The sequence below is a fragment of the Microtus oregoni genome, unplaced genomic scaffold (genome assembly GCF_018167655.1).
Source record: "Microtus oregoni isolate MIOR12 unplaced genomic scaffold, Mior012 000009F_ref0000495, whole genome shotgun sequence".
In the NCBI taxonomy this organism is placed as follows: domain Eukaryota; kingdom Metazoa; phylum Chordata; class Mammalia; order Rodentia; family Cricetidae; genus Microtus; species Microtus oregoni.
In genome coordinates this window covers 18,103,684-18,126,214 of record NW_024543068.1, presented here as the reverse complement: position 1 = coordinate 18,126,214, position 22,531 = coordinate 18,103,684, and the positions used below count along the sequence as shown (strand labels likewise).

The 22,531-nt window shown below is 40.9% G+C and overlaps 2 protein-coding genes across 7 annotated transcripts in view; one reads left to right on the top strand and one right to left on the bottom strand.

Moving 5' to 3' along the window:
- The window catches only part of Zfyve26 (zinc finger FYVE-type containing 26), a 59,683-nt gene extending 58,436 nt beyond the window's left edge, over positions 1 to 1,247 (bottom strand). For all 3 annotated transcript variants that reach the window (XM_041658417.1, XM_041658418.1, XM_041658419.1), the window contains exons 1-2: positions 1,194 to 1,247; positions 438 to 714 (exon numbers count right to left, since the gene is read on the bottom strand). In XM_041658417.1, the coding sequence (XP_041514351.1) occupies positions 438 to 631 (194 nt within the window). In that variant the 5' untranslated portion in view covers positions 632 to 714; positions 1,194 to 1,247. The remainder of the gene's footprint in view (positions 1 to 437; positions 715 to 1,193) is intronic.
- A 634-nt stretch (positions 1,248 to 1,881) lies between these two features.
- Rad51b (RAD51 paralog B) overlaps positions 1,882 to 22,531 on the top strand; it is a 504,679-nt gene continuing 484,029 nt past the window's right edge. The window contains exons 1-5 of one of the 4 annotated variants that reach the window (XM_041658453.1): positions 1,882 to 2,174; positions 3,434 to 3,533; positions 5,296 to 5,401; positions 7,486 to 7,599; positions 10,003 to 10,119. In XM_041658453.1, coding sequence (XP_041514387.1) covers positions 5,318 to 5,401; positions 7,486 to 7,599; positions 10,003 to 10,119 — 315 coding nt within the window. In that variant the 5' untranslated portion in view covers positions 1,882 to 2,174; positions 3,434 to 3,533; positions 5,296 to 5,317. The other 3 variants (XM_041658450.1, XM_041658451.1, XM_041658452.1) reach the window with 3 other exon arrangements.

The window sequence follows — 22,531 nt, the reverse complement described above, 5'->3', positions numbered from 1 at the left end:
AAGGAACGATTTCAGGAACCTTCTGGTAGCCAGGCTTAAACTCAGCTCCAGAGGGTAATCCAAGACCAGTGGAGTATATTAAATGTAAAATACATTAAACAGATAAAGCATCAGAATATTGAAATGTGCTCTATTTCTGCTAACTTTAAAGAAAGTAGTTGAGGGCTGGAGAGATGTTTCAGTGGTTAAGAGCATTGCCTGCTTTTCCAAAGGTCATGAGTTCAATTCCCGGCAACCACAAGGTGGCTTACAACCATCTGTAACGAGGCCTGCTGTCCTCTTCTGGTCTGCAAACACACACAGATTGAATATTGTATACATAATAAATAAATATTAAAAAAAAGAAAGTAGTTGATTGGGGGCATTAAGACCAGAGTCCAAATATTAAACCACGTGTCTTCCTCTCTGAGATCCTGGAAAAGAGTAAGATCGCTTACCTTAGCAGAACGGGACACTGCACCAGCGCCTGCAGGATGTCTTTCACCTTTTTGGGGATATCCCCCTTTCCCTTGTGTAGCTGAGGTACACATGCTTGTGCCAACTCCCAGTCGCCCCTCCGCAGGCACTCACAGAAAAATTCAAAAAGTTGCTCCTCGGTAGCGGTTTCCTCTTTTCCAAACGGGTAACTCATTTTCCCAGCACAGAGTGCAGGGAGATAGAAAGAGAGGTGTTACGCCGAATACATTCTCAATTTTCTCATTCGAGGAGTACCTCCTAGAAACAAAAGACCAGATGGGAAGAAACGAAACTGTTTAGATAAACCACCAGCTATCAGCCCGAAAAGAAAAGGCAGAACTTACTTTTCTAATTATTGTTTTGGGTTTAATTTGACCTGTTACTATCTCCTTTCGAGAACCGCCTCTTTCTCTAAGGGGTGGATCCCATCTCCTAACGCAGATCCCATATCTAATAATCTTAATATTTGCGTTAGCCTGGGGCGCAGACACATAAATTTACTTCCGCATTCGCTCCTGAACATTTTGCTAATAGGATTACAAATCTCGAGGTGGGTGTCCCGGTTAGGATGACACTAAACTCCTTTGGTTTCAGCTTTCTGTTAAGGCAGAGGATTTGAAGATCAGGAGATCAATCTGGGACTGAACGGGAGAGCCGGAAGGCTGGGGGACAGGGATGCTCCCCCTAGCGGGGTCGGAGACAGCACCCTTGCCGTCTTCCCTGCGCTTTACACTCACCTGCTCCGGGAGTCAAATGCATTTTAGCTTCCAGGGCAGCCATGTTTGAGTCCAGTCAGGTGACAGATCCCATTGCGAAGAGTGGTGGAAAGGGGTTGGGATGACGAATGAGAACGCCACTCTTATTGGCTTAGAAGAAGGAAGATGCAAATCAAGTACCAGATTTATTTGAGTCACGTGACACCTGATCGCTAGGGTGAAGCCACGGAAGAGTTAAAAATCACGAGTTACTGGGCTGGAGGACCCTCCGCAATTATGGTTGCTCTTCTTTACAGTTATGCTTTTCGGGGGAGTTGACGTCAGAAAAAGCTATCTGTGTTCCACAGCTCCACTCCCGCCACTGTCTCAGTGCCAACCAGTGACAGATGCTGGGGATGTCCACAGGAGTCCTGGGTCCTCCTGCATCATTATTCTACTTGGAATATATAAATATTACAATACATAACTATATGTAAATCTGAGGACCGAGGTCGACACAGAGGAGTTGCGCAACCGAAAGCAAGGAGTGAGCAAAGACTTTTGCATAAATTCAGTAATCAAGCCAGTTCTTAATTTTATTTTTCTTACCGCAGCTGCTTTATAATTAAACCTACTTGATTTCCTTTATTTCATTTTCAACTACACTCTTGTTTTTTTCAACACATATTTTAGTTTGAGAGCCTTTAGTTAGCTTCATTTTCACAATTCAAGTTTGGTGAAAGTGCAAAGTAAAACAAACACTAAGCTCTCTTTCCAAAACTGGAATAGGCAGATAGCCCATACTTTCTCTAACTCCTCAACCCCCAAAAGACGCTTCTCTGGCCCAGGAAGTAACTTAAAAATGCGATTCACTAGGGAAAAGAATTTCCAGGCAAGGTTTTTCTTGCTTCACACTCGCCTTGACAGGTTCTTCCCCTCGAGTTTGACGCTCAGCTACGAGTTTGAACTACAATTCCCAGAATGCAGCGGGACCAACCCGAACTTTTGCCTGCTTCTGATTGGGTGAGTTTCCAGAGTACCGACCAACCAGCTCTCCAGTTGTTGCTGTGGTCGCTTTTCGCGGGTAATTGTGTGAGGGTGGGGGAAAGTTTGAAAGTTCGATGCTGCTGACCTGGTACTGGAGTTTTCTGAGGGGGGGCAGTTGTGGGCAAGTGGGTGTGCTTATCTCTTACTTTCTCTCCGGGCCTGTGGATGTTGATACCGGGGTGGCGGAGAGTCCTGGGTGCCAGTCACACCCTCTACTTCCTGTGGGGCTAGTCCGTGGAACCCCAACTTGGGTCCAGGGGCTTCAAGACTTTCTTTGGGGTGGGTGATGCTTGGAAGCTACCCTGCTTTATTAGGTCGTTCTGCAGGAGGTTTTCTACTTCTTGATGCCTCTCCCTCCTCTTCGGAGCAGTTAGGGCTCTGGGCAAGTTTAGGGACTGTCACACGTATGTTGAAGAGCGAGGAATCTGGAGTCTGAGCTCTGGATTAGAACTCGTGCTCCATCCTTGGCTAGTTTGCGCGTTTCTCAGCTTAGTGCCTCAGACTAGTCTTATGTGTAAGATGAAGTAAAAACACCCGAAGCATTTAAAATTAGTGTCTGTCGCGTATTAAGGGCCCAATAAATAAATTAATCAATCCCCCAAGCCCCCCAAAACAGCTGCTTTTGTTACTTCACTGTTTTTATTGAGCCTGGTCTGTGTTGTCATCTCCTCTGTCTCGTCTCACATACATACATACATACACGCGCGCAGAAAGAAAGAAAGAAAGAAAGAAAGAAAGAAAGACAGACAGACAGACATAAGCTATAAAATCGTATAGATAAGATTAAGGAAGATATATGTGCTAAGCGTGGTAGTAGTCGTGGAAAGGAAGAGACTGATTATCGAAGGCTTTGCGTGTGGAAATGGAAGATACGTGCTTGAGGAACCTAACATAACCCAACTTAACCTAACCTTGTGGACTGTCACGCTGGAAGAATCCCACGTTTGTCGGTGATGCTTGCCTACGTTGAGCATTCATGCAGCAGCTCTCGAGTAGAAACTGGAATTGCCCTTATTTTACACACGAGGAAGACAGTGCTCTGCGAAATCTGATATTTGAGGGAGAGCTAAATAAGGGACACCCCTTTTCAAGTTTTTTTTTTTTTTAATGTGATCCTAAAAGTTTGGAAGTGGTCATATGGTCTGATAGTCCCACAAAACATCTTAAGCAATGAAACCGACTTAAGGAAGCTACTTGTAGTACGATTGTGATGTTCATCCTTTTTTTTTTTTTAGGCCATTTTGAGACGTCTCCCCGTCTGTTTCTTCAGCAGCTACAGCTATACTTGTTGCATGGTTGTAGTTATTTGAGTGTATGTCTCGCCATCTTTCAGTTGTAAGTATGAACAATAGAGGAAATGAGTTTTACACCCTGGAGCTGAGCAGAGTGAAAGAAACAAACAAATGGAGAATATTATAATTAGAGAATTTATATTATATTTGGTAGAGTAGAGAATAACTCGAAGCCATAAGCAGTAGTGTGGGCAAGTGATGGGAGTGGTACTATTAAATAGAAAGGTTATTGCAAGGTCTTTGTAATTTTGGGTTATATGGTTTTTTGTTTTTGTTGTTTGATGGCTTGTACTTACTCACTAAGTGATGTTATTGCCTAGCACTACCTTATCTGAAATGCAGTAGGTAACAGAATAGCAGGCAAATGTTCTCTTTTCTCTTAAAGAAACAAATCAGCCCTAACACATTCCCCTTGAGAGAAATAAAGAATGTGTTTTGTTTTTGTGGGGAGAGAGGAAAGTAGGAGATGGGGGATGGAGGGGGAGAAAGAGCAGGGGGCTTCATGCAATTCAGATAATTTAAGTGTTAAACAGAATTGGACTAAGTGGTGTGGTAGCAGATACCTTAATTCTTGTTTATAGATTTGTTCTTTGCTGTATAGTTTGATTGTTATTGCTTCATTCCATGGAATAATGAGTTCCTATTCTTTTATTTCTGGAAGATACTTTGCCATATCAGTGAGATACATAGCCATTTCTTTGCATGCATTATGACAGAGATTACAACAGTTCTAACTGCCCAAAGACTAATATTGCATGAGTCTCATTTAGCAAGGTACAAGAAGAACAGAATTTAATTTTATATGGGACAGTAAGCAGCTAGTACAATAATGAGTATGTTTATTGCTAACACTTATATTAGTAAAGTCTCATTTGACTGAGATTTGTTCTGACTCTTAGAAAACGCAAGGGTTAAATAAGATTTGTGTTCCCCTAAAATGGCTCTGGTTCAGAGGATAGGTCTCAGTGTCAAACTGCCTGGATGGAATTCTAAATCTACTGTTTATCTTTTTTTTCTGATAACAGCGGGATATGTGACATTTGCAGAGTAGCTTTCTCATAAGTTAAAAATAACTTTCATTATAATCTGTTGAGAATATTAAATATAAAGTTGGGAGCATGGCTGGTGTATGTGTAGTTATTGTTACAGTTGAGTGTAGAGTTGCTATTTGGAAATGCATCTTGAAGATTATATAACCAAATACAATTTGTAAATAATGCTCAATGTCTTAATATTGTTGTAAGTGATGGCTAGTCTTGGTAGTCAGCTTGACTCCTGAGAAGAGGGAGCCTCACTTGAGGGGTTGCCTCCATCAGATGGGGCCTGTGGGCATTATCTGTGGGGACATTTTCTTTATTGTTAATTGATGGAGGGGGGCTCAGAAGCAGGGTACTTGTGAGTGGTTCTACTCCTGACCTAGGATGCCTAGTGAGTGAGCAGGGGAAGCAAGCCAGGAAGCAGCATTGCTCTGTGGCCTCCGCTTCTGTTTCTGCTTCAGGCTCTTGCCTGGAGTTCCTGCCTTGGCTTCCCTTGACAATAGAATGTAATTTGTAAGCCAAATAAACCCTTTCTTCCCAAGTTGCTTTTGGTCAGCATTTTATCCCAGCAACGAAAAGCAATCTAGTCTACAATGTAAATATGAAGTACTGTTAAAGTCATGTAATATCCAAGAATTGTATGGAATCTGTTTTCTGAGGTTGCCTTCTTTCTCTGTAGACGTGCTCAATAAGCAAGTGTCTCTTCTACTTTTATTAGCAATTTACTCTGTCCACTATAATTTTTATTACTTTCTGATGTTTTTCAAGATTCTTTGGGAGATCTAGAAATATGAGCAGCAAGAAACTAAGACGAGTGGGTTTCTCACAAGAGCTGTGTGACCGTTTGAGCAGACATCAGATTGTTAATTGTCAGGTAAAAATTTTATGTGTTTTTAGATTCATTTTATATGCAAATTAATTTTAAGTTAACCTTTACTGTTAGACTTGGGTCATGAAGATTTAGGGCTGTTGGGGCTGGGGATGTGGTAGAGTCAGTAAAGTCCTTGCCGTGTAAATGTGAGGACCTGAGCTCGGATGCCCAACACTGTCACAACAAGCCGGGCCTGGCACATCTCAACTGGCTCCAGGGAGGCAGAGACAAGAGGATCCTTGGGGCTTGCCAGGTAGCCAAGCTAGCCACATTGTAACCTCCACATCTGTCCCAGAGGTCAGTTCTTAAAGAGAGACTAAAGGAGACATCCAATATTGACTTCTTGCCTCCACATGCCTAGACAAAAATAAAAGTAAAAACTTAGATGTACAGGGGCTGGAGAGATGGCTCAGTGGTTAAGAGCATTGCCTGCTCTTCCAAAGGTCCTGAGTTCAATTCCCTGCAACCACATGGTGGCTCACAACCATCTGGCGCCCTCTTCTGGCCTGCAGGCATACAGACAGAACATTGTATACATAATAAATAAATAAATAAATAATTATTAAAAAAAACCCCAAAACTTAGATGTACAAAAGTAAGCAAAATAATGTTGCTTCTTACAAGTGATTTAGGTTGCATTTCTAGTGGAATTTTATTTACTGAAATATGATATTTTTTTATTTTAAGATGAGAATGATCATAGCATAAGGAAGTATGCCTGTGCCATTTATTTGGGGTTCCTGAGAAGTTTAATCCACTTACAATTTTTTTTTATTATTACCTGAGAGATATGACTTAAGTGAGATTACAGTGAAGATGTTTTCTCTTAGGAGAGACATTAATAATTAGGGATATTATTATGATTTACTAATGTTGGACATTGAACCCCAGGTTTAAATGTTCTGCAACTGAGTTATACTCCAGTCCAGCAGTAAATTTTTAGGATAAAAATATACAACAGAAGTTGCTTTTTTCTTCTTCTTTTCTTTTTCAGATGCTACATCTTTAAGTACAGTAATGAAGAAAGTCCCTCTTAGGAGGGCAGATTAGGGCCAGAGTTTTATTTTCGGATTTTTGTCTTTATTTTTTTTATTTTTTATTTTTTGATTTTTGAGACAGGGTTTCTCCGTAGCTTTTGATTCCTGTCCTGGAACTAGCTCTTGTAGACCAGGCTGGCCTCGAATTCACAGGGATCTGCCTGCCTCTGCCTCCCGAGTGCTGGGATTAAAGGCGTGCGCCACCACCGCCCGGCCCGGATTTTTGTCTTTAATAAACATATTTTTACAACGTATATTGTTTGTGGATTGTTTATTTCAGGGATATCTTTGTTTATTCTGTTAATACATTTAATAATCATGTTTATATTTTAAATGGTTTAAAAAGCATGAATTAAACATTTTATTCTGTATTCTGAATTAAACATTAAACATCCCCATTCTCTCAGCTGATACTTTTCTTTGAGTTAACTTTTTTTTTTTTTTTTTTTTTTTTTGGTTTTTTGAGACAGGGTTTTTCTGTAGCTTTGGAGTCTGTCCTGGAACTAACTCTTGTAGACCAGGCTTGCCTTGAACTCACAGAGATCTTCCTGCCTCTGCCTCCTGAGTGTTAGGATTAAAGGCGTGTGCTACCACTGCCCAGCTTCTGAGTTAACTTTTAGCCTAGAAGACAATCACTTTTTAACCTGATTCTTTCTGGGCATATATTTGAACCCAACTCAAGCACAGTGCTCACATAAACTTGGACTGGGTGTTGCTGTTCATGATGTCGCTTGATGTATCTTCCAAGACACGCCAGCTGGACTGTGTAATAGTGTATAATAGTGTAATAATAGCTGGTCTGTGTAATAAGACTGCCTTACATCTCCGAGTTAAGGCCTAGAAGCTCAATGACAGAATGTAAAATAGGCACGTATCTTCTCTCTGCAATAAATTTCACTTTTGTTTAGAGATGAGCAGTGATAACTGAAAGTTTCTTTGTATTTGCATATCTTTTAAATTAAAAGAGCACATGACGAAAACTACTTTTTAATTCGTATGTCTTTGCTACACATGTATGCTAAATATTTATTTGTACCTTTTTCTTTTTAGGACTTTTTAGATCTCTCCCCACTGGAACTTATGAAAGTGACTGGCCTGAGTTATGGAGGTGTCCATGAGCTTTTGTATATGGTCAGCAGGGCCTGTGCTCCTCAGATGCAAACAGTACGTGTAACTCAGCAACGAGGGGCATTACCCCCTCTGAGGGTCAGGGCAGCTCCCTCCTGTGCTTAGCTAAAATGTGAAGGATGACTAGGGGAGACAGACAAAGACACTGGGGTTGGAGAAGGGCTGGGAAGTGTCTGGCCTTTGCTGTAGCAAATGCACAGGCTGAGAGGGGCACTTGTTCAGCGGTAGGCGGGCTGTGCCTGCGGAACCCAGTGAGTTACTGCAAAGATGCAGCCAGAAAGAAGTAGGAGGCAGCATGGGGTCTTGAAGACCATGCTAAAGATTTGGGAACATTATTCCAAAAATAGTGAATCATAAAGGGGAGAGTTAGTGCATTTGAAGAAGATAGGTCTTGAATGCACATTTAAAACAAGCAAGAACTTATTCAGGGTCTACTAAAGTATCTGTTACGGTGTTGTGGATTAGTGGATAATGGGTTATTGGTGTGGTATTGTGGCAGAGGCTGGAGTACTGATCACTTGTTTTTTTTTAAGATTTATTTGTTATGTATACAGTATTCTGCCTGCACACTAGAAGAGTGCACTGGATCTCATTAGATGGTTGTGAGCAACTGCTGGGAATTGAACTCAGGACCTCTGGAAGAGTAGCCAGTGCTCTCAGCCTCTGAGTCCATCTCTCCAGCCCCATAAAAATTATTTTCTTTTTCTTTTATTACTTTAAAAAAATACCAATCCAAGCCGGGTGGTGGTGGCACATGCCTTTAATCCCAGCACTTGGGAGGCGGAGGCAGGTGGATCTCTGTGAGTTCAAGACCAGCCTGGTCTACAAGAGCTAGTTCCAGGACAGGAACCAAAAAAAAAAAAAAATACCAATTCAAATTCCCACTTCCTCTCCTCCGCCCAGTTCCCTCCCACTCCCTTCACAAACCCTTCCACCCCACAAAAAATTATTTTCATTGCTACTTCATAACTAATTTTGCTACTGTTACGAATTCTAATGTTAATATCTGTGTTTCCTGATGGTCTTAAAGGGTTTGTGACCCACAGGTTGAGAACCTCTGTTCTAAGCCATCCTTAGTATCTCCTCAAAATGATAATTTGTGGGGTTGGAGAAATGACTCAGCAACTAAGGACACTGCCTGCTCTTCCAGAGGACCCATGTTTCATTCCTAGTACCCACATAGCAACTCACACTAAAACTCCAGTTCCAGGGGATCCAGTACCTTCTTCTGGTCTCTTCAGTCACTAGGCATTCATGTGGTTGACAGACACACATGCAGGCAAAACACACATATACACAAAATAAAAATTAAACAAAATATGATAGTTTGTTATATTTACCACAAGTGGGTGGATTGAAAGAAGAGAAAGAAGAGAAAGTTGTCTCAGTCTGGCTCAGGCACAGCTGTACCCTCTCTGGAGTGTCAGAGGAGAATCCCTTTCTCGCCTCTTCAGTTGCTGAAGAATGTTGGCATTCCTTGACTTGTGGCCACTCTCCCTCTGTTCCATCTTCACATCATCGTCTTCTATTGAAGTTGCCTTTTCCTGTGTCTTAGAAGAGTACTTTTGTTGGCATTTGTGGTCCACACACATAATCCGGGATTGTCTCCTCATCACAAGGTCTTTAAGTTATTCACATCTGTAGAGACCCTTTCTCCAAATATAGTCACATTCACAGGCAAACTCCAAGGATTTGGTGTGGATATCTTTTAGGGGCCATTTCTCACCCATCTCTCCAGGCTCCTTCAAGCTGTACTTCACAAACAACCTGAGTTTGAGATGATCCCATGGCAAGTTGCCTGCCCCAGAGCTCCTGGTGGGAAGCTCCTGCTTGCTTCCCCTGCTTGCTTCTCCTGCATGCTTCTTCTGCATGTTTCTCCTGCATGCTTCTTCTGCATGTTTCTCCTGCATGCTTCTCCTGCATGCTTCTCCTGCCTTGTCACAAGCTGCCCTGCTGCCACAGTCCATCTTCCAGCCATCCTAAGTGAATCTGTTTAATTATTATGGTTTGCAGTTTCCATTAGCTCCTGCTTCTTTCCCACTTCTTGGTCTTTCTGTGTGCATTCTTGCCTCTTTGGCAGGAATGTTCACATTCCTTTTCTCACCTAACAGGGGATTCAGAGTCTTGCACAGATCCCCAGCTCTTCAATGAAGCCCTCTAGACCACCATGTCTAGGTTAGGTATAACTAGTTTGTAAGTCTAATATGTTTGTAAGTTAACAATGTTGTCACCTGGTGTTTGAATCCCATAGTCCTTGTTTTGCAATAAGCCTGTGAGCATGGTAGCTGTTTGTTATAGTCCATCCTTATAATTTCACAAGGTCATTGGCACTGGGTAAATATTCACTAGTCAAATGAATAATAGAGGAAGAAAAGCTGAATTATGGTTACAGAGTTGGTTTGTAATAGCTGAACGGAACTTAATGATTTTCTTTTGTAGGCTTATGAGATAAAGATGCGGAGGTCTGCTGGTCCCTCCCCAGCGTTCCTATCTACTACCCTTTCTGCTTTGGACGAAGCCCTGCATGGTGGTGTGGCTTGTGGATCTCTCACAGAGGTAACGGAACCCATACCTTCTTCAATAAGTGTCAGCACCAGGAGGAATGTTTAGTTAAAAAAAAAAAAACCAAACATAAATTACCTCATGCAAACGAATGTGAATTAAGTCCTAAGTACTTTGCTGGTGTAGTGTTCTAGGCAGTATCAGTATAGTTGTTTTCTAAGCAGAGGCATTAAACAAATCGTTGCTGACGGACTAGATGTGTCCTGGTTTTGGTTTCTTTGAATTGCTGTAGAAAGTGATGAGTACTGGGGTCTGAGGAGGCGGCTGGGTGGGCAGAGTCCTTGTCTGGATCAACAGCACCCGTGTAAGAGACAGGTAGTGGTGTATGTCTGTGACGCCAGTGCAGTGGAGAGGAACTGAGTCTGTCTCAAAGCACAGGATGGAGAGGAGTAGAGGAAGACGTCAAGTGTTGATCACATGCTCACACTCCTGCACATGCACACGCACGCGTGAAAACACATGCATGCATGCATGCAACCACAATATTGTGAAGTAGTATTAGGAAACAATTTGAAGGAATTTAAAAAAGGATTACTACCTAGCAGATTTATAGTACGAGCCAATTTTGATAATATTTTAGCAAATGATATATTAAACTATAGTGAGCTATTTTTGTTTCTTGCTATTGATAGCATTTGATTCTAGGAAGCAATAACTTAACGTATTATTTTATGTTGCATAATGAATTATGTTCAAGTTAAGTGGCATGAAGTAACCATTAACAGTGCCTTTGGAACCGGGTGGTGGTGGCGTACGCCTTTAATCCCAGCACTCGGGAGGCAGAGGCAGGCGGATCTCTGTGAGTTCGAGGCCAGCCTGGTCTACAAGAGCTAGTTCCAGGACAGGAACCAAAAAGCTACGGAGAAACCCTGTCTCGAAAAATCCCCCCCCCCCCAAACAACAACAACAACAAAAAAAAACAGTGCTTTTGGGAGTGTCTGAGCTTAGTGATGCTGGCAGTGCCAGCAGTCAGCCACAGCTCAAGATGCCCAGAGGAGCGCACTCCTAGGGGCATCACTGGCAGGCTGGTGCTGGTTTTTGTTGTTTTTTTTTTTAATTCTTCCCTAAGTGGGGTCTTCATAGTCTGTCTTATCTTCTCTTGACATGCTGGCTGACTTCACTCAGGGTGAGTAATACAAGACAGCAAGCTGGAAATGGTGTTGTTCTAGGTGATTTCACCACTGCTCATGACAGGTTCTCTTCATTGTGAGAACTGTAAGCCCAGCTCAGGGTCAGGGAAAGGAAATTTAGGCTCTGCCTATTGAATGAAGTTTCAAGAAGCAGAAGGCACTTCAGGGTCATTGTGTCTCTTTTCCTTGAAAGTTACATTGGTGTGTATGGGTGTGTATGGATGTGGCACCCATAGGCTGCTTATCAGTAACTCCTGAGAACTTGCCCAAAATTTTTAGAAGCAAACTTCTAAGAGCAGACACATTGTGTGTGTGTGTGTGTGCGTGCGTGCATGTATGTGTTTCTGGGTATCAAACACAGGGCCTCAAGCATATTATACAATTATCTGGTTCACTGAGCTACATCCCCAGTATTTTCTTATAGTTCTCATAATCATAATTTAATTGTAATGTTTTTCTTAAAGATAGGAATCTTGCTTTATGGAATATTTTATTTTCTATATTCCTAGAGAGGTTTAAATACTGCTGTGACAAGTAGGTGCCTATGAAATAGTTGATGAATAACCTAATTGAAGGGCTTGTTGTTGCATATGTCGCCACCAGATGGTGCCAAAATTACACTTTGCACAGTCATTTTGAGGTGAGGCTGGACCAGGGCAGTTAAGGACTATAGGACTGATGGAGTTATGCGTTTACGTATAGAAAAAAATGAATGTGAAGACAATTAGCAGAGGTATGTGTTTCATCTTCAAATATTGTAGTGATTTCTCCGTGTTGTCACTTTCATTCACTTCACTAATTAATTCTGTTTGAATTCAAGTGAAGCTTATAAGCCTTCACTTTTTTATGGTCCATCTAGCTGACTTATAATGCTGATTAGTAACAATTTTTTTTTTTTTTTACTTTCTGCCCTCATTAGATCATTTTAAAAATCTTTTGGGCCCTTTCAGTTAACATAGCTTACCTGCATCCCAGGTTTTTACCATTCTCTGGGGTTTCCTTTAGTCACACAGTTTTTGTTTTGCTTATTTTTAAACTTTAAAATCCATATATTTGTGATTAAGATTCATATCTCATATCTCCTTCACAAATTGCTCTTCTCATTTAATGTTACTTCTAAGGTTTTTTTTTTTCATGTTGCTTCAGATAGCAAGACCATAATTTTTATTGCTATATTATATTTCGTTTTGAAAACATGTCACAGTTGACTCCTTTTGTTATTAGTGAACATTTGGGTTGTTTCTCATTTGCTGCTGATATGAATAAGTCCTGTGAAGATTTTTATACACAGCTGCTGGATAACATAGGGAAGTTTTTATCTGGGGTAGGGATTGTAGAACCACCGCCCAGGAGTTAAATTCAGCTCACTGCCTGTTTGTGTAAATAAAGTTTTATGGCCAAGCTCATTTGTTTACATTTTGTGTGTGGTTGTCTTGTGACATAAGGGCAGAGTTTAATTAGTTGTGGCAGAGACCATACGGTATGCCAAGCCCGAAGGATTTTCTGTGTGGCCACTGGCCCGAGTGTCTGCCCTGGACTGGTTAGGTAGTTGCAGGGTGTGCACATGGATAACCTCGCACAGTCGGAACCAGTGGTCCTCTACAGTGCTGTGCTGGCTCATACTCCCACCATTCAAGCGCAGAAATTCTCCCTGTCCATCCTAGGGTCTTAGTTTTATTTTTCCCAACTGCTAACAATCTTTTCGATGTTATTTGGACACTTTAAGAGCAACTTTTGCAGGTGTAATTTAAACAGCCAGAATCCATGCATCGTACACATCTAGCCACGCAGTCCCCACTGCAGTCACGGTCGGGAAGCTTGCATCCTCCTGGTTTCCCTTGCAGCAGATTCTTGCTTCCATCCTAAGCCAGGCAAACACCGATCCGTTTTTTATTCTCTATGATTTGCTTCTTGTAAGTGTTTCACATCAATGGACTCATGTAGTTCATAGTCATTTCTGTTTAGTTTCTTCCACATGGCATTTTTAAGGTAACTAAATGTTATAGTACATATAAGGAATTTGTTCTTTTTAATCATGAATATTCCACTGCACAGATTTTTTTTTTTTGTGTGTGTACTGTTCGTTAGTTGATAGGTATTGGGTAGTTTCCAGTTTTCATCTATCATAAATAACGTAACATTTATGGGTATGTGTGTGTGAAATAGATTTTTGCTAGTAAATATTCACCTAGGAGTGAATGGAAAGATAGGATCATGTAATATACGTGGCTCTTTAAGAATCCGCCAGACCGGTTTCCAAAGTGATGGTAGCATCCTGCATCCTCACTGGAATGCACAGTGTATTTTTCAATACACTCTCACCAACACTTAGGATTTTTTTTTTTCTGATGCTAGGTTTTGAACCTAGGCCCTCACTCGTGCTAAATACACAGTCTGCCATACATCTATGTCAGCATGCACCAATGCCTGTTTCTGTTTTACTTTAGTTCCCCTCATGAATGTATGGGTTATTTCTCTGTGGTTTTGTTATATATTTCTTCAGTCTGTTTGTCTCTTTTAATGCAGGGTCTGGTTGTATAGCTAAGGCTGGCTTTGAACTTGTGATCATCTTGCTTCCTAAGTACTGTGATTACAGGTGTACACCACCATACCCAGCTTCTTTATTTTCTAAGAATCATCTTTTACTATGTTTTTAAAACTTATATGCCTGTTGCCTGCAGAGGCCAGAAGAGGGAGTTGGATTCCCTGGAACTAGAGTTACAGATAGCTGGGAGCCACTGTGTGGGTACTGGGAATTGGGAACTGGACTCAGATCCTGCAAGAGCAGTGAGTGCTCTTCTCTATTGAGCCATCCCTTCAGCTCCACATCTTTAACATATATATTTTTTTTCTTTTTTTGGTTTTTCAAGACCAGGTTTCTCTGTGTAACAGCCTTGGCTTCCTGGAACTAGCTCCTGTAGACCAGGCTGGCCTCGAACCCACAGAGATCTGCCTGTCTCTGCCTCCCAAGTGCTGGGATTAAAGGCATGCCACCATTGCCTGGCTCACATCTTTAAGTTTTAATTGAATTGTTAATAAAGTTGATCAACGTTAAATTGGGGTCAACGATGTGACTCAGTGGGTAAAGAAGCTTGCTATCCAGCCTGGTGTTCAAAGTGTGATCTCAGGAACCCACATAGAGAGGGATGAGAAAACCATCTCTAAGGAAGTGTTCTCTGTACCTCCTCTACATGTATGCACAGACACTGTAACAATATATATATATTAGCTAAAATAATTACTGTAGTGGGCGTCCCCCTTGCTGGCTTTAAAAGGATTATGCTTCTCATATTTCATCATTAAAAATGATGGTGAGTCTCACTGAATCAAGTGACAGAAATTAGCGAGATGAGTGTGTTAGGTTACTGAACCTGTTATTAATTGCACTATGATTATATAAGAGAATATCTTTATTAGGAAGTACACACTAAAATATTTAGGGAATAACTGATGTATACACTGACTCAGTTGTAATAGGTATCTTACACATAAATATGAAGACTTGGGAGAGGGCAATAAAATGATAAACAAATGGGAAAATGTTAACTTAGTAGGTGTGGGAAATGAATTTAAATGGTTTCTGATATTCTGTTGTTACTGTTAGTTGTTGTATAAGTTTAAAAGTAATTTCAGACAGATAGTGAAAGAATCTCATGCAACCCATAATTGTTCATGTGTGCTTGGATAGAATAATTGTTCTCTAATTAAGGGTTTCTTCTGTATATGATCATTAAATTAAGCATGCTATTTAAAAGTTATTTCCAAGGGCTGGAGAGATGGCCCAGCAGTTAAGAGCATTGGCTGCTCTTCCAGAGGTTTTGAGTTCAATTCTCAGTATCCAAATGCCACTCACAATCATTTCCACAGGATCCAGCATCCTCTTCTGGCCTCCATGGGTACTACCCACATGGTGCTTAGCCTTGTATGCAGGCGAAACACCCATAAACATAAAAAGAAGTAATAATAATAAATATTTTTAAGGTTATTTAAACCTACTTTATCTTTATTGATCCCTCCTAAGTTGATATAATACCTCTTTCAGGAGAGTTATTTAGCCTATTTTATTTTGCGGTAGACAAATTTTCTTTTTGTTATATATATTTGAGCACATTTTATTTCATCACTTATTTATTTATTTACTTATTTATTTTGATTTTTCTCTGTGTAACAGCTCTAGCTGTTCTGTAACTAGCTCTTGTAAACCAAGATGTGCTCGAACTCACAGAGATTTGCCTGCCTCTGCCTCCCTAGAGCTAGGATTAAAGGTGTGCACCACCACCACCTGGGTTGAGCATATTTTAATATGTTAAACTAAAGACATTCAGAATTGCCGTGTACTCCTGGAGAAACAAACATCATGGATCTTCTATGTAGCACTTGTTACCATTAGTTTTATTATTTGTGTGATTAGTGTGTATCCTCTTCACTGCATAATAATGTCAACTGGCAGTGATTGTTTTATTATTTTTTCTATTAACACATGTACAAGGTACTTAATTAGTGCCCATTAAATTGAGGCATTTGGTTTTCTTTCTTACTTCTTTGCTTTCTTTTTGTATCTCTGGCTGGCTTGGACCTGCCTGTGTTGATGAGACTGGCCTTGAATGCGGAGACCTGCCTGCCTCCTATTTCTATCGCTAGGATTAAAGGTGTGTGCTACCATGCTTGATTTCTTTCTTTATTTTTAATACTCGTCTAGTTCTTGTTTACTCTGATGTTTTGGTTCCTGTTGCCTTTCCTCCCCGCTTCTTTGATTATGTAATTAGTAAAGTTTTAGGCGGTTTTATTTTGAAGATTAGATTATTTTTTATTACTTTAAAGGTGTGTGTGTGTGTGTGTGTGTGTGTGTGTGTGTAGGAAGGTACACATGAGTGCAGGTCCCTCAGAGGCTGGAGGTGTTGGATCCTGTGGAGCTGGAATTAGAGGAGGCTGTGTGCCGTGAATTGAACTTGGGTCCTTTGCAAGAGCAGTATGTTCTTTTCACACTGCTAAACTTTCCAGCCCAGTTTTAGATGATATTAATGTTATTACAATTCCAGAGTATAATAGTCTATTTTTAATATTTATTTATATACATTTAATAATAATTTCTGCAAATTTGTTTAAAAATTATTGAAATAGTACACTTAAATTTTTTTGATGAACATTTACCAAGTCTTTTAGGAGTTTTTCCTTACATGTTTTTAAAGTTGTATATTTCTTAAATCTGAGTATCTTTTTGTTGGATATCACTCAACCAATCACTCCAAAGCTTAATGGTTAAACAATATTTATTTTGTTATATAGATTCTTTGCTTCAGGAATTTGAGAGCAACTTAGTTGGATGTTTCTTGTTCAGATCTGCTGTGAGATTATTGTCAGGGTATTGGCTGAGGCTGATATTGTCTGAAAGGTTGGCTGGACCTGGGGGAACTGCCTCCACAAGACCATTGGAGTGTCTTCGTGCTATGACAGCTGATTTCCAAGGGCACAAGGTAGAAATGGAAGTCTTAGAAGTTATGTGCCATCATATTTTATTTTATTTTGAGAGAGGGTTTCTCTGTAGCTTTGGAGCCTGTCCTGGAACTAGCTCTTGTAGACCTTGCTGGTCTCGAACTCACAGAGATCTTCCCACCTCTGCCTCCTGAGTGCTGGGTTTAAAGGCATGTGCCACCACTGCCCGGCATTCTTATACAGACAAGATATGATATATATTGTAGCACACCACGCCTGACTGTGCTCTATGCACTGCCATACAGTTCGTGAACCGGGCAAGGGGCTGGAGAGTGAAACACACAAAGACACACAGACAGAGACACAGGTCATCCTTGATGCCAGGATGCCCCAAGAATGCCCCCTTTATTGTGTCCAGGGTCAGCTTATATAGGGAACCTTAACTGATAGCCATGCTCCAGCCAAACCCACCAGAAACCACTCTCCTGCCATCAGGAACTCCTGAGGGCCTCGTGCTCAGAGCAGCTACAGGCTGTCTCAGAGCAGAGGAGAACAAGTTGTTTACAAGAAATTCAGGATCTGGGGTTCACAGCTCCCAACAATATATTATATATTTGACGCATGGACAAACTTGATATGTGGAGGGGACCACAAAAAGCATGGATATGAAGAGTGGAGATCTGTGAATCCATCTTAGAGACTATTAACTAGTATGCTTACAAATGTATATATATATATGTGTGTGTGTGTGTATAATAAAAAAAAACCTATATTTTCTAAGTGCTAGGATTAAAGACACGTGCCACTATGCTGGGCAGAACTATTACTTGATTACTAGGTCTCTGTTTTCAGAGATATTATATCAGACAAAATTTCTAAAGTGGCTTCCTGTGGTGGTTTGAATGAGAACGGCCCCCATAGGCTCATGTATTTGAGTGCTTAGTCACTTGGGAGTGACACTACTTGAGAATTAGAAGGATTGGGGTAGGTCTGACCTTGTTGGAGGAAATGTACCCCAGTGGTGGGCTTTGAGGTTTCAAAAGTCTATGCCAGGCCCGGAGTCTCTCTTTCTCTGCTGGAGGATCAGGCTGTAATTCTCAGATAACTTCTCCAGCACCACACTTGGCTGCCACATGCTCCCTGCCATGACATTGGACTAAATCTCTGGAGTTGTAAACCAGCCCCCAACTCAATGCTTTCTTTTATAAGAGTGGCTGCGGTCCTGGTGTCTCTTTACAGTAGTTAAACAGTGACTAAGACACCTCCCAATGACACTGCATTCTCAGCAAGGTGCCTGTGACGAGGATGAGATGTCCTTGCCCTGATTAAGGCATATTTTATGGCACAGTGGCTTTCAGAGAGGAGAGCACCTAGATTTCATCCTGTGAACTCTCCAAAGCGGTGATCATTCTCTCACTGATATGAAGAAGACAGAGTCAAAGCCTCCGGAGGACTGATGGGCTGCTAGTTTAGAGAAGAACAGGAATGGATGTGGCTATTGTGTGATGTTTTACTCTTTTGGCTTTTTGAGGGGCCCACCACTCAGTGCCCAAAGAAATCGCACACGGAGGCTTATTCTTAGTTATGAATGACTGGCCTTAACTTGGCGCATTTCTTGCCAGCTTTTCTTCACCTAAACTAACCTGACTACCTTTGCCTCTGGGCTTTATCTTTCTCTATTTCTGTATACCTTTCTTTACTTCTTTCTCCGTGACTTGCTGTGTAGTTGGGTGGCCCCTGGTGTCCTTCTCTCCTTGTTTTTCTCATTTGCTCCTTGCGCTCCTCGTTCTCGGGTCTCCTTCTGTTTATACTCTTTGCCTGCCAAACTCGCTTATCCTTGCTCCTGCCTTGTGACTGTCCATTCATCTCTTTATTGGGACCATCAGGTGCTTTAGGCAAGGCACAGTAACACAGCTTCACACAGTTAAACGAATGTAGCGTAAACAAAAGTCACACACACCTGAAAATAATATTCCCCAACATGTGGCCACCAGGAACAGTAAGGATGTTCCAAGCTTTCAGATGACAGAAAGAAAAAAGCCTCAGATCTAGAGCAGCAGCACAGATTTTTCCAACAGCCTGACTGAGCTTGGGAGTTGACACCGATCTTTCCAGAGCGGAGCCTAGACTTTCCAGAGTTCAGTGGCTAACTTTTTAGCCTTAGGAGGTACTAAGCAGAGAGTTCCATCAAGCCTGTCAGGACTCTGACCTCCAGAACTCTAAGATAACGAATGAGTATTCTTTCCAGCTTCTGAATCAGTGGTGATTGGTGTGGCAGTAGGAAAGGTAGTACAGGTATAAGGTACAGACGGAGGTATCTACTTGCATTGTGCAATCTTTGTTTCCCATTCAAAGGCTGGAAATGACTGAGGGAGTAAATATAAATCTGGAAACAGTCTCTCAGATTTATAGTTGCCCTTCCTTAACTTTAAATGTACAGTTCCTAAATGTGTTTATCATCAATTGTAAATTACATGAACTCGCTGAATCTGGGTATGATTAGTTACATCATCAGGTTACAGCATCAAGATGGGAAGTAGAATCAGAGGCATGCTCATGCCGAGGGAGCTTCAAAGACAGTAGTCCTGCTGAACTGCTAAGGGGGTGAACCAAGGGCTTTGTCTTATTGCCTGACACAACTGTGATTCCTTACTTGTGGATTATATAAGCAAGTAATTCTGAATCTGTTATAATTGAAAAGGGACAGTGAAGATAAGTTTGAAGCCTAAACTTTAGAAGTTTGCATTATGTCAGTGATTACCTACCAGTTTTTCATTATCTACTAAAGAACCTTTTAAGAGTTTTCCCCTCCCCCAGCCCTCTTGTATCTTTACTGTCCATGGAAATTTAAATGCTAGAGATATGCTGTGCATTTTTTCTGTACTTTGTGTCTATCTCTGCTAATGTAAAAGAATAAACCACTGTTTTCTCAAAAACCAAGTTTCACCTCTGGGGTCATTATTACCCCTGCTAAAGGTACATGGGACTAGATGCTATTGTGAGTAGGTAGAATTAGAGTTGTATTTAAAGGTATTGTCGGGGGAATGCAGGATGGCTCAGTGAGTATAGGTGCTTGCTGCCTAGTCGACTGACCCCAGTTCCATTCCTAGGACCCATATGGTGGAAGGAGAAAGCCAATTCCTATAAGTTGTCCTCTGATCTCTACACACCTTGTTGTGCCCCCAATAAATAAATAAATGTAGAAGAAATCTTAAAAAGGTAGTTTCACTTTATTTATTTGTTTATTTATTTCAGTTTTGGAGACTGGGTTTCTCTATGTAGCCCTGGCTGTCCTGGAATGTGCTTTGTAGACTAGGCTGGCTTCAAACTCAGATCCGCTTTCCTCTGCCTCTTGAGTGCTTGGATTAAAGACGTGCATGGACCACCGTCGCCAGGCTTGGTAGTTTCATTTTGTAATCTAGATATTACACCATCTGTGGAACTGGTCCAAGCTCATGTCAATCAAAAGATGTCACATCTGTGTATCTTGGTTCAAAGAGTACCTCCAGAAGACCAACCAGTGAGCACTGCTAAATATTTACACTGTTGGTATTTCCTGTATCATCTATACGTTTTTGTTCATGATTTGAGATTAGAATCAGTATCAGTTGCCAGAAGGGAACCAGAGTCCTTATTTGACACCCCATTTTTCCCTTGGATAAAAGTCATATTACAGGTTTTTTTTCTTTCTTCTCATTGACTGATTAGTGTGACCTACTTGGTCTCAGAGAGAACAGAGCAAGGCTTGTAAACTCAGATACCTACAGGGCCTGCAATAGAAATGTGTAAGATTGACATGGTCATTAGATTCCTTTCACTGTTGACAACTGCAGCAAATCTTCATTTTTCTGGCTGTGGACCTCCAGATCTAGGAAGATGAGTTTTATCTTGTTCAGTTACAGTTGGGTTCTGGTGGTCCACTTATAGCCACAGTGGTAGGAAAAATTGGGAATGATTTCAGGTGGGGATCGTTTATGTGTGATACACTCATTGATTTGTTTACCTGATGCACTTCTGTGAAAGGTTCCAGTCACCCCAGGATTTTAGCATGCGCTGTTGATGTCTTCACTCATTCCTCATTTTAGATATACCTTTATGGTTTCTTAGGATTGTTCACATAACATGTTCAGGAAATGCTGCTAAATTCATGGCTATTTGTCTTCACGCTGTTTGATTTTTATGTGTATTTTGCAATGTTTGCCATTTCCACATCCTTCTTTTTTACTGTCTGGTTCTCTCCTTTCTTCTTACATGCACACACACACCCACACCCACCACCAATATATACTAATGGTACAGAGAGTCTTGGATATAAACATGCTGATGTTCTGTAAGTTAAGATCCAGTTTTCTTTCCCAAGGCAGAGTGCAGCAGTCTTCTGAGATTCTTGGCTTTTTATTTTCAGTTTTAGGATTGGGAGAGGTAGTTATGAAATGAATTAGGTAGGTCTGAAGACCTAACCATATTTGTGCATAATTCTTGAGCAAATACAGACAAGTTCTTAGATGCGGGGTCACTAGAGAAAAAGGGAAGTTCCCAGGAGCTGTCTTGTTTCAGATCAGGGCCAGAAAAGCCTTAATTTTCTTCTGCCAAGTAGTGGCTTGGGAGATTACACTATCTTGCTGTCCCGGGCCCCAGTGTGCAGAGTTCACTTGTTAAGATGTGAGGTCCTAGCAAGTCTAGGCTTCACATTCTCTTTCACCGTGCAATTGAGCTTCAGGTTGAAGTGAATAGGTTCGTTCCTCCCTTCCTTCCTTCCTTCCTTCCTTCCTTTTTTTTTTAACAGATTTTCTTTTATTGGGAATAGCATTTTTCTCCTCAAATGTGTCACTAGTTTGCTATCTTGCTGATACTTGAATGGTCTTCACTAAGGATTTTCCTCCTGATGTTTTTGCATTTCTCGTGGAGAGGTGTTGAGGTTCAGCTTAACTGTGTGCAGCTGGTTGTATCTTACGGTGTTTCTGTGTGCCAATGTTTCCAAGAAGCAAACAGCTTTGACTGCTCTAGCTTGGCAAGTTTTTCTTTCTAACCACCATTGGGTAGAAGCTGGGAACCGAACACAGCTTGAAATCTTGTGGTTTGGATGGTGGAATTCAGGGCTAAACTGTCTAAAGCTAAATTTCTTAATGTTGAGATATTTTTCCCCAATAAATAAACCTGAAAAATAATGAAATTTAACTCCTGGAAGTCCATAAAATTGTATATTTGGACACATACACATATACACAGCTAACAAGAAGGAAAATATACTAAGAATATTCTAGAGATAGTTACTACAGTATAAACCAAACTCAAAATAGCCCAAACCAACCTAGATATGATGTTGTGTTTCCCCAGACTGTTAGTACTGTGAACTTAGTAGGCAGTTCACGAGAGAAAATGATACTTTACTTAACTTTGCAGCTTTTTCGGTAGATGTTTTCAGAGAGAAAATAATAAATTAATACCATACGCTTTCATAGTACCTGATACTGAATATTTCATATGTATCATTTAAATTGCATTCCACTAAATGACCAAGCATTTAGCAGCTTTAATCTCATTAAATCAAAAAATAGATCCCAGAACTGGCCCTAGACAGCATGCATTGGAAGATGGCCTGCCCTCCATTCTTTTACCCTTTCACCCTCTAACATGCACGCCTTTGTTCGGTTTCAAGACTCACGTGCAACTTTTTCCAACGGGAGTGTCTCCTGTTGTGACATGTAATGAACAATTTGATCTGTGCTGACGTTGGTAATGATAAAGACCTGTGAAGTTTTAGAGATCAAAGTTATTTATTCAGTTTGATCAATCAAAGGGAGAATGCTATACATGTAAAGTATTCAAAAATATTTTTGGCT